This window comes from Gasterosteus aculeatus, chromosome 18, assembly GCF_964276395.1.
Source record: "Gasterosteus aculeatus chromosome 18, fGasAcu3.hap1.1, whole genome shotgun sequence".
Lineage (NCBI taxonomy): Eukaryota > Metazoa > Chordata > Actinopteri > Perciformes > Gasterosteidae > Gasterosteus > Gasterosteus aculeatus.
In genome coordinates this window covers 11,712,212-11,724,088 of record NC_135706.1, presented here as the reverse complement: position 1 = coordinate 11,724,088, position 11,877 = coordinate 11,712,212, and the positions used below count along the sequence as shown (strand labels likewise).

Sequence of the window (11,877 nt, the reverse complement as noted above, 5' to 3'; positions counted from 1 at the left end):
GGACTTTACCCCCCCGCCTACATGCGTCAGCAGCTTTACACAACGATCATTGTGACGTCCAAGTGTCTCTATGTGTGTGTTTACGTGGAGGGATCACTTCACGGGGAAACTATCAGCTGGCCGCAGCTGGAATGATAACGCAACTCCAGGTCAAAGCACATTGATGAACCAGAGCCGAGTCACATCGGGCCAGAGGAGCGTCGGCTGCACGAAGCTGAAGCTAAAGCTGCAACGATGAGTCAAGTGGGAATGATGTAAACTAAGTAAGTGGTAAGAACGCAGAGTGTGACGCAAACCTTTTTACTGGAGCTAAAGCTTGTGCGCATGGTTAGTTGTGTCTGTTGGGCTGGATTTAAACAGGACTTTGCATGTCTACCAGATGGGGGGGGGGGGGGGGGGTATAATGGCCACAAGGATTTTGATTACAAGCACAGTGTTGGAATTGAATAATGAGTTTAACTCCAACAAACTCCTTTAAAACATTACCAGGCCAAAAAATGTGATGGAAAATAAGTAAGAAAATATGGTATGCCAAAAAATGCATGTATTTTTAAAGCTGCTAAGCAAAATGTTGTTGGTCACAGTGTTTGACATTTTGCGATTGATCAAAATACTACAGTATGATATTATCGGCACCTCTGTACAATAGTCCCAGTTTAGTAAAACTGTATAGGGCCAAAGATGCTCTATTCCTGCAGCAGTAGTCGTGCAGCATCATCTGCTGGCCCGGTCTGGAACTGATGAGGTTAAGCAGTTCCTCTTATTTATTTCCTCAGACAACACATGACATGACAGACGAGTCATTTTGTTCAAGCAACTGAAGCTTTGATCCTCAATAATTTATAATCTTTAATACGAGACAATAGAAGGAACTTTTCCTATGTTTGAAAGTTTCTGGAGGACCTATTTTCTTCCCGTTAGTAACTATGACAAAAAATACCATGACTTTTTAATGACATATTTCACAATATATAATACTACTTTTTTAAAAACATATTGTCCAACAGAGTGTAATATGACTTGTGTTGTCACGAGAGGCTGGGTCTGGGAAGGGAGATTACGTTCACCGGCGATGGCTGTAACTACTATGGCTCCACCTGCTGGTGGAGTTAGGAACTCCACCCTCAAACTCAGCGCATTCCCCTCACACCTGAAACCCATCAGGGTATGACGACCGGGAGGCCTTCATAAGGGCGGAAGACACACCGTTGAGGGGGGAAGAGACGAGCTGCAGATTGGGCCCGCTGCAGAAGAGCAGGCCAAGACAGAAGGATTCCCGGGGGGCAGGAGAGACCGGGAGGACGGTGTTTTCTCCTTAAAGAAGTGGATTTCCGTTTCCCCTCCAAGGTCAAGACATTAGTTAAGTTTTACCGGCGACGATCGACCGAAGCCTGAGTTACCCCCTGTTTTGACTGTTTAATCTGAAGGACGTAAATTAAAACCTTTTGTTTACATTTTGAACCCGGTGTCCTCGCACTATTTGAACTACCCCGGAGAGAGCGGCGGCGCCTCTCGTGACATCAGACTTTTTTGTGATTTGTGTATATATATATATATATACACAAAAGTATGAACTTGTTCTTACAACATACATTACTATGACTTTTTCATGATAGTTTTCACAATGCACATTTCCATGACTTTTTGCATATTTTTAATGACACGCCATTGTGAGGACCCTCCTTGTCACACACAGGTGTCCCTGTTGCTCGTGGTCATCTGATTGCAGGTGCAGGACATACATTACAATTACTTTTTTGTCTTCAAAATTGATAAATATGACTTTTTTTATGGAATATTTTCCAAGATAGTGTACTATAACTTAACTATTTGCTGTTCGAGGCGTTACAATATGTGTCTATTTAATGGGATTCCGTGGATATTTTTTACAAAATACACTACAATCCCTTCATAACATCTTCATAAAATATTTCTTATTTCAAGTAATTATCAAACTACAGTGTGATTTAGAATAGGTAAAATAGTAAATATTTATAAAATGATGTACACAGTAAATTTGCCAGTGTCAAAAAGGCAGTGTCAAACTATTTTAATTCTTCCGGAGTTCTTCCAACAATGGACAGAGTAAAATTGAACCAGAAAACTTCCAGTGTTGGTGAAAATAATCGTTTACAGAGGTTTTACTCTGTCAGTGTTATTGACTCTCTCAGGCCCTGATTCAACACTGATTAGAGCAAGATACCTTCCAGAGTATCACAAAAAATACTCTGGAGAGCCCCGCCCACCAACTTTCCCGGTCAAACTGAGAATGTGGATTCTGGCATCGCCATCTTCCTCGCATCGAAATACTGTGGTAAGTCTTTCTACTATAAACTATTCCCGTTGTTTTTCTTCATTCCAGTAGAATCTGTATAAGAATAAAGGGACGTATTCATTCACCACACTAGTCAATGTTGGGTACGTGTCTTCAAATACCGAATTTCAAATGGCTAACGTGATTATCGGGTGGGTGGTTAGCTTAAATGTAGCAGCCACATGTCTGACCTCGCAACACCAAACTGAACAAAAACGACACGAGGTAACGTTAATGTCAGCGAGGACGAGCTGTCGTGGTGTGTTATGTGTCATGCTTGCACATTTATTTCAGTAAGATGACGACAAAAATTCGTTGAAGCAGTCATATTTATTATTTCTATTTGAGCCGGAGCAAATCGCTTTAGCGTCACGTCACAATTTGGTCGAGCATAGCGGGACATGTCGCGGACATGCGGACGTGCTCATAGGACCCGCTAGTTCACCGGCAGACGGCGGAATGCACCGAGTCGACCCAGTTAACGTGAACGGAGCCACGGCTCCGAGAGGCTCGGTTCACGTTAGCTGCTACTGTAGCCATAGACATATAAAGAGTAGACGCTGCATTGGCTGCTGAGGCGCAAACAAATATTTTTTATTATATTATATTATATACCAGAATATTATTACTGTTACGCCTACTATGAATATTAAAATACGCCGAATCATGTTTTCGGTGTCATGCCTACAAAATCCCGTGAACATCCGCTTTTGTATTCAGCGAGTGATGCGCTGACACTTCGTTGCGCCAGCTGGCACAGAGTGGAGCGGGTGACCGGTCCAAGCTGGCGGCCCCGCGGCTCGTCAGCACCACTAGGCAGCAGCGGTCGATGTATATTCTTTATGTCTATGGCTGTAGCTGCTGTAAGCTTAATTTATGCTTCCACGTTACGGCGGCGGCGTAACCCCGTCATTGAGCAAGTTCTCCGTTGCTCTGCAGTTCCCCCCCATGCCGCTAGGCGGGTGTGGCTGTGTGTTTCTGCGGGTGCCGAATCCTTGGTGAGCCGAATCTCATATTGAAGCGCAGGCTACGGAGAAGACTTGAATTTACAACACTGGTTCACCCACTGAGGGACCTGGACGAGCAAGTGCACTTTCGATACTTTCGAATGTCAGCAACTGCCGCAAATTACGTTCTGAGCGGACCAATCACAGCACTTGCGGTCCACGTCAACTCGACTCGCAGTTAGATTTTTTCGGAGGTGCACGTCAGGCTACGGCGGAGGGGTCTACGTAGTTACTTATTATGTATATTTTCCTTTTTTCTTTCAGGTTGTTCTTTAATGTACTGTGATGCTCTGGTGGTAAGTAATAAGTTGATGTACTTGACCGAAAATGTAGTTGTGTTTGTGATTTTTAAAGCTGAAATAGGGTATTTTCAGGTTGTCAGCTTGTATGGGGTTGTAGATCATAATGTTGATTTCAGTTTGCTGTCTTTGCAGATACCATCATGTTGATCAAAACATTCCTGTCATCCAGCACCAACCAAGATCTTTGCCACTGTGATAAGATGTGAGCTTTACATGTTTTAGGTTTACTTTTGATGCCAATATTTCATGTTTACTTGGAATAAATATGTATTACAGTATGGATACAATTGTCTGTGTGTTTTTCCCCCTGCATAGATATGAAACACTGGTAGGAGTTGGTTAAAAATCAACACTCTTTGGAGTGATTTCATAATCAACATAGTGTAAAGTAGGTTTAACACTGGAAAGGTTATTTCTTTTATAACTCTTTAGTGTTACATGTGAATAACACTATGGGTGTTACTTCTTACATAGTGTAAAACTTGATTGACACTTCTTAGAGTTAATATTATTACACTACACTGCACCTAGTGTAAAATTTTAACTCTTACCAGAGTAAAATTTAACACTCTGTAGATAGGGACCATATGTTCACTGAGGTAGTGTTAAAATGGACTCTTTAAGTGTTGTGTTAACACTGGCGATTTTACTGTGTACTATTTATTTATAGTTATATTTATTTAATTGTAACTTTCACATGTTTTTGACATTTCTTATGGAACAGTGTAGAATTAAATGAGAGTATAACAACATTATTATTTTAATGCTATTTCTTACAACATATACTTGATGTTTCCTTGACCAATAGTGTTTTTACACCAAGGTTAAGCCTTAACTTAAAGGGTCTGCTTCAAATCAAGTCTGACCTTTAGACCATCAATACGTATGTCTGCTGATTATGTTGCCAATTCATGCTAAGTGAGTAATCTTTGAGTGCCTTAAAATCAAGAATAAAAAGGAAAAATAGTTATTGTCCCGTTGAGACACTCCATTCACAGATGTTTAAGCACAGCTAAGAAAGTAGTCTGCATGGGGCCATTTGCCAAGGTACACTGTCACATAGTTATATAATATTAATCATGTGACTAATTCCTAACATATTAAAGACCAGTATTCAACATATAGGCTACCCATAGTCATCTTGGTCTCTTAGTCAATCCTGGTTAATCATTTAACGCACACTTGGCTTTGGTAAAGTAAACCACGGATTCAAAAACGGATCAAGAACAGGTCCCTACAAGTCATGTCAAAAATATGAAAATACACCAACGCAAAGGAGTGCCAAGCATGAACATTAGGGTACATTCAGTCACCTGTGAGGCTGCAGGACGGGTGTGACAGCTTAATCCTGCAGCTGACGTGGGAGCCGAGCAAAAGCGCAGGCGATCACCCATTTGTTTTTCACATGAGGTATGAGAGGAAGAACATTATTGTCGCACTCTAATCTGACGCTCAGAGCCAAACGCTTCATACTCCTAAAGCTAAACTGTGAAAACACCACAGAGAACGTCACGCTTCCCACTGTTAATCATCGTTATACTGTAACGTGGCAACACTGTTGCATTACAAATGCATGAAACTATACATTGTGTCTGATTTTCGCGTCACAACCAATAAGGATCTGTGGTGGGCGTTCCCAAACCGAATCCTCGTTGCTCATTGGTGGTTCGTGCGGACGCGGGCGGGGCTAAACAAGTAATTTGACAAAACAAGTTGCGTGCGTGCGCCAACACGAGAGAAAGACGAGTTGGGAATAGAGGTAATGCCCGAAAGTTCTCTGAAGAAACCGAATGACTCGTTTACACAAATTTTAAGCAACAGAGACACCGCTGGCTCGTCAGGTAGGCAAAGTGTCACCATTGCTAACGCGTAGCCTAAACGTGAACTCTTTACGAAGAGAGCGTTTCACGTGAAGCCCCACGTCATTATGTAAGAGGGTTCTGCTTTATTTCGCTTATTAACACCCTGTGTTTTCCTTGGTGGTCTCAACAGAAGGACCGTGCGACATTCCGCTCATGTCCTGGACATGAGGACATCTATAAGTCTCACTTGCAAGCGTCAGTCATAAGATGCAAACATATAACTTAGCAGAGAGCAGCGTTTTGCAGACTTGTTCAAGTTATTTTGAATTAAATAAATATGATGTATTTGTTTTATATACAAATATATATATAGTAGAGTATAATCATGCCTACTAGTATGAGAGTATTCCAACCTCTTTCTAGGAACTGATTGTCCTACACCTGTGTGTGCATGTGAACATGGCCGTTGAGTGCGATGGTTTCATGGTGTATTTCTTCTGTTTTTGTTTAATGTCTTCTGTTCGAGGTGGTTGACAATGGATCCCACCAGTGAGACCAAGAACTTGACCTCCAACCCCTCTGAGACCCAGACAGTGGAGCAACAAAGAAGCACAGGTACAGATATTAGGGTATGCATGATATATATATATATATATATATATATATATATATATATATATATATATATATATCTGATACAAATCTGATCTATCTGATACAAATTGCTCACGCCTTACGTCCCTCCCTTAAATATGGAATTTGGACTAAAAAAGTCCCACGCTGGATTTTGCAACACAAAGACATGCAGATAAATCAGTAAACCAGACACTGATTCATTCTAAACGCCCAATGTTGTTGTTGATGATGATGATGATTACATGCCGGTGTCACATTAACTTTGCTGGCGTTATACCAAAATGTCACATGCATTAATCACAAACTAGATCATTCTCGCGCGTGGGACAAACAGTGCTCATGGACACCGGGACTGGAAATGAAGATGAATCAGAGCATAGTTTGCAAGGACAAAAAATTCTGGATAAAGCTTTTTGTGTGCCGAAAATGTAGATCACAAATTAACTTTTGTTTATTAACATAATATAGTAGTGGTACTACATTTTGATACCAGCAATCTGAGTAACGGAGACTAGAAAGTGGGGAATTTGCCATTTTACGCCGCTGGTTCGATTAGATCCCATTGCAAGATGCTCGTATAGTGTTTAATGTTTCCAAAATAAACCCCAAACAGAAATGTAACAACAGTAGCTGAAAGACCCAAGACCAACAAGTGAGGACAGTCTAACATGTAAAATAGTAATTCATAATGTCTGTTATGTAAAACTGAGTGAGAGGGCGATGCAGTACAAGGGTCAAAGCACATATAGGACCCTGCAGTTTGCAGCTGCATCTCTGTTTTTCTTTCAGAAGAATCACATTAAAACTAAATGAAAAAAGGTCTCACTTGCGTGATTAGATAGAAGATAATTGTAGTTACATTAAGTAGACAGCCAATTTTAAAAATGGGTTCCAACAATAACCGTTATTAAGGTGTAATATCTTCTATTCAATAAAGTGTAGTGTCTTCTATTCAAAGCTGTACTTTGTAGAAAAACAAGTCGGATCCGTTATTAAGTTTACCACGTATAAATATCAAAGGTCGTGCATATTAACAGTTATTAGTTGCTTTGCTAGGTACACATTGTAAGCTCATCAGTGTTAATTCATTCAGATCTGTTGTCATATCTCTCTAATGATAAGGAATGTCTGTAAGCTCACAGTGATTCGTTCAAGATAAAGCGTGTCTGCTTAAACCTCGCGCACACACACACACACTCACACACACTCACACAATGACTTACAAGATTGCCTTTGCATTCTTCTTTGTAACTTCTGACCTCTAATTCCACACAATCAGCACTTCTAAAGGGACTTCGTGGTTGGGGGAGAAAAGCTGTGACCCTTCTAAAAGTGATGACCTACTGTTGTTCCAAAGTAGTTACAATATTTATTACTTTTTTTTTAAAGTTAAGTAACGTTTCACCACGTTCCCTCCCTCCCGAATTCATGCTGACGAACAATTTAGATTCTTATTTTAATGAAATTTCCTTGGCTGATGGTTTGTTAGTGGAGTTTCTTTGCTATGACACTTAATAAATATAATATTATATTTGCACTTGTAGCGTTTTCTGACTGAAATCCCTCGTTTTGAGGAGATTGCCACACTGTTAACCTGGGACCTGCGACACATCATGCCATCCATTGCATGACCTTACCGGCCGTAAACAAGAGCACTACTCGCGTTAATCACCTGACAGAACAAATGGTTCACTTGTTGGCCGGACTCCAATGAGGTCTTAGGTCTTAGTGCCAGGTCAGTTCTGCACCTCGATAACCCTGCTGGATCTGCACGAAGTAAAACATGTCTGCAGCTGATGCTCCCTACCTCTCTCATGACTTCCATGCTGCGAAGTAATATGACAAATGTCTAACTAGAAAGATAATACCAAGTCCTTTCATGTACTTTAATTAGGCCACTTGCTGAATAGAATAGTAGGCTATATATGCTGTGTATTAAAACGTATTAGTGGTTCTGTAACATTGGAGATAACAGCAGCGGTAAGCATGTTTAGAAAGTGGCCAACCGAAAAAACTAACGCCATGTGTTGCCAACTGTTTTAATGTATCAGCAGCAAGAAGCACGAGCTCCAAAGGTCGCTAAATTTAGCGACAAAGTTGCCAAGTCAGCAACACTGACGGGCCGTCCCGTCGCGCCTCCCTCCGAAGCCACTCCAACCGTAATGATCACAATGGAGATAAACTAACTAGAACGACGACAACCGCGTTTGATCGTAAACACGCCGTGACGCATCTATTTTAGGATTCAAGTTCTCGCGGGAGACTCATGCGACCAACTGCCGGGCCTCACGAACCACATCTCCCACCCTTCCTCCAACACATGGGAGACTTTTAGCAAAATTCCACGAGTGCTCGGGGGTGGACTTTGGTCGTTCGGCTGTTAACCTCCTACCCTGCGACCGGTCCTCTGTCCCTCTCTCCAGGTGTCAGCTGGCTGCTGCTGGCAGCGGCCGGGGCGGCGTCCCTGAGCGGCCTGATGCTGGGCTACGAAATGGGCCTGACCTCCGGTGTCCTGCTGCAGCTGCGGGGCCTCCTCTCCCTCACCTGCCGCCAACAAGAGCTGCTGGTCAGCTCGCACCTGCTCGGCGCCCTCCTCATCTGCCTGGCCGGGGGTCCCGTGTTGGACCGCTACGGCCGCCGCTGCTCCCTGCTCCTCAGCGCGGCGCTGGTGGTCGGGGGGAGCGTCGTGCTCATGGCGTCCAGCTCGCTCGTCGCGTTCACGCTGGGCCGGGTGGTGGTCGGCATGGGAACGTCGCTGTCGGGGACCGCGGCGTGCCTGTACATCGCCGAGATCTCGCCGAGGGAGAGGAGGGGCCTGCTGGTCACGCTGTACGAGCTGATGCTGGTCGTGGGCGTCATGCTGGGATTCAGCTGCAGCTACGCCTTCGCCGCTCTGCCCAACGGCTGGGCGTACACGTTTGGGCTGGTAATCCCCCCGGCGCTGCTGCAGATGGCCGCGCTGGTCTTCCTCCCGCCGAGTCCCCGCTTCCTGGTCACCCGGGGCAAAGTGCAGCAGGCCAGGGTGGTGCTGGCCAGGATGAGAGGCGGGACTGAGGAGCACTTGGAGAAGGAGCTCATGGACATCCGGACGGGACTCAAGGAGGAATCTGAGCACAGCTTCTGGGAGCTGTTCAGCTCCAAGGCCAACCTGCGCTCGCGGCTGCTCACGGGCGTGACCTTGGTGTTCCTGCAGCAGGCCACCGGTCAGCCCAACATCCTCTCCTACGCCTCGCCGCTCCTGCGCAGCGTGGGCTTCGACAGCGACGCCGCGGCCACCTTGGCGTCCACGGGCTTTGGGGTGGTGAAGGTGGTCGGCACCATCCCGGCCGTGCTGCTGGTGGACAGCGTGGGGCCCCGGAGCTTTCTGTGCGGGGGCGCCGTCGCCATGGGAACGTCGCTGGTGGCGCTGGGCGCGCTGACGCTGCAGAGCCACACTAACCTCAGCAGCCTGTGCAAGAGTCACACCGGGTCCAACCGCACGCACGCGCCGTGGGACCTGAACGAAACCGCCGCGCAGCTGGGAAGCGGCGACATCTTCGCCACTGACCCCCCCCACCGGTGGAACAGCGAGGAGTCGCTACGCGCCGACCGAGAGGACGGCGGGGTCGGGGGGGCGTCGGGACGAGGGTCTTCCTTGCTGAAGTGGGCGTCACTGATCAGCCTGCTGGTGTACGTGGCGGCCTTCTCCGTAAGCCTCGGGCCAAGTAAGCAGCCAATCATTCGGCTCCACTCACCCACGATCCTTCGTGCACATAAACACGCGCGCACGGCGTGTTTGACGCTGCCCGAGTCTCAATTGTCATCAAAGGGGAACGCCAAGGAGTGCCCTGTGTGCAAAGTGCACCATTAGTTATCATGCGTACATACACATACATGCAGTCGCACAGATAAAACGGGGGAAGCCTTCAACTCCCCATGAAACTTCTACTGGATCACGTCGCTTGTGTTTGTGCCTTATTAACCATGTTGACTTACATTGTGTGTGTGTGTGTGTTTTGATCGTCTTTGCAGTGGTCTACGTGGTTCTCAGTGAGATATTTCCGATGGGAGTCCGAGGCCGGGCAGTTTCCGTGGTGTCGGCTGTGAACTGGGCCACCAACCTGCTCATCTCCATGACCTTCCTCACAGCTACAGGTGTGTGTGTGTGTGTGCTTTACAGTGCCAGTCACAAGTGAAGTCCTGTCCACAACAAATATTCACTAGGACTAGTATCCACTTCTGTTTGCCAACAATATTTGCCAGCTTTAATTTATTTTTTTCATATTTTAAGAAAAGCAAAAAAAGAGCAAACTCTATAATTGGCTCCAGAGATTTTCCGCAGAACCTGTTTTGTGTTTACTCGGTAGAAGAGGCGGGTCTCACCTTGTTTCCCCGTCTCACCTTGTTTGCCCGTTGTAGTCAGTCACACTGTTGTGGAGCCATAACACTGCAGACAGCGTAGGATCAATTTCCAATTGGCAGTTTAAGGACACTTTTCTTTGCTGTTTTTTTTTCTTTTTCTAGAAAAGATCGGTGTGGCCAACATGATGTTCCTCTACGCCGCCATGAGCTTCGTTCTCCTGCTGTTCGTCATCTTCTGCGTCCCCGACACCAAAGGTCGCACGCTGGAGGAGATATCCAAAGAGCTGGCTGAGAAGTAGACCGCCGCTTCCACGCATTCTTAACGTTGTCAGTGTCAAAAGAGTCAAATTTGTGAAGTGGACTGCTGCAGGAGCGCCAGATAAGCACGTCCACAGAGTTTTTAGTTAGTTAGTTTTTTTTGACGGACCACAACAGAAGACCTCGCCCGAAGGAGAGCGGAGAGCAGGAGGGCCAAGAAGGACAATGTGTAAGCACTGTTAAGACTTTATGCACCTCACCCACACCACAGGGTTTCCTGCTGATTCCTATATTGACGTCCTCGTTATACTTGCTGTATGTGGGTGATGGGGGAAATACAAGTGGGAATGGATGGTGGACTTTGCATTCATGGGAAATAATCAAATAATGGCGAGGAATGTGTGAATTAGCAAAAATGAGGATTTCTCAGGGTTCCGCTTGTTAAACGGCAGTAAAAAAGGAAACCGTAGGGATTGAATATATTTATATCGTATCAGGTCCAGTAACGCATTGTGCATGAAGCCAACATTTGACCACTAGCCTTTTAGGGGTTTTCCATTTGGACATGATTACAAACTAGAGACTAGCGGTTGGATTTTTTTCGCCAGAGATGTTGTGCCTGGACGACATTTGGTCATTTTCCCTCTCGCAGCCTCACGGGTCAAAAAACGAAGCCAGCCTTTTGGACTAAGATGAAAAACACGATTGAGACACTGATCACTTTAAACGTCCGTGTACGTGACACTATTCTGCTGCTCTATGTGACGTAATGACATTAACAGGCCTGCGGGACACACTGTCCACATACAGGATGTCCACCACAAGCTACGAGGGGACAGATACACGGTGTCTCTTCCTTTTTACACGTAAAGAAATGGTAATGAATCAAACCAACCAACAAGCAGTCAAGCAAAGGAATACTAAACTCCTATTCAGTTGTGACGTTGAATGTATTGTCTAACAGCTGGAATGCAACAAAAAAAAAGTATGAAAACTTATTGTCTTGTTTGTTGAAATTAAACTTGATTAACAAGAGGGATGTTTACTGGAACAATTTACTTCTAAGTGGACATGTTCATGAATAAAATTGCACATTTTAAAATCTTTTTATGTTTAAAGTGTGGAAGTGTGTCTCTTTCCGTCAGTCTGAAAATAAACACATGCAATCAGGAACAGACAGAAGACGCAATGATGGTGAGAGCAAGACAGCAGCACCG

At 44.9% G+C, this 11,877-nt stretch overlaps 1 protein-coding gene and 1 long non-coding RNA gene across 3 annotated transcripts; both read left to right on the top strand.

Annotated features, from left to right (window-relative positions):
- The first annotated feature begins 64 nt into the window (after positions 1 to 64).
- Positions 65 to 3,905, top strand: LOC144389378 (uncharacterized). The gene is made up of 3 exons (XR_013453377.1): positions 65 to 263; positions 1,008 to 3,617; positions 3,756 to 3,905. It is a non-coding gene; the product is annotated as an uncharacterized LOC144389378 (long non-coding RNA).
- Positions 3,906 to 5,308: 1,403 nt separating this feature from the next.
- slc2a12 (solute carrier family 2 member 12) lies at positions 5,309 to 11,766 on the top strand. Of its 2 annotated transcripts, none has more exons than XM_040160190.2 (5): positions 5,309 to 5,382; positions 5,952 to 6,040; positions 8,485 to 9,765; positions 10,073 to 10,195; positions 10,565 to 11,766. In XM_040160190.2, the coding sequence occupies exons 2-5, from the start codon at positions 5,962 to 5,964 to the stop codon at positions 10,699 to 10,701; spliced, it is 1,620 nt and encodes a 539-aa protein (XP_040016124.2). In that variant the 5' UTR covers positions 5,309 to 5,382; positions 5,952 to 5,961; the 3' UTR covers positions 10,702 to 11,766. The 2 variants fall into 2 exon arrangements, with proteins under 2 accessions (XP_040016124.2, XP_040016123.2); XM_040160189.2 differs by having other exon boundaries at positions 5,326 to 5,464.
- Positions 11,767 to 11,877: the final 111 nt, after the last annotated feature.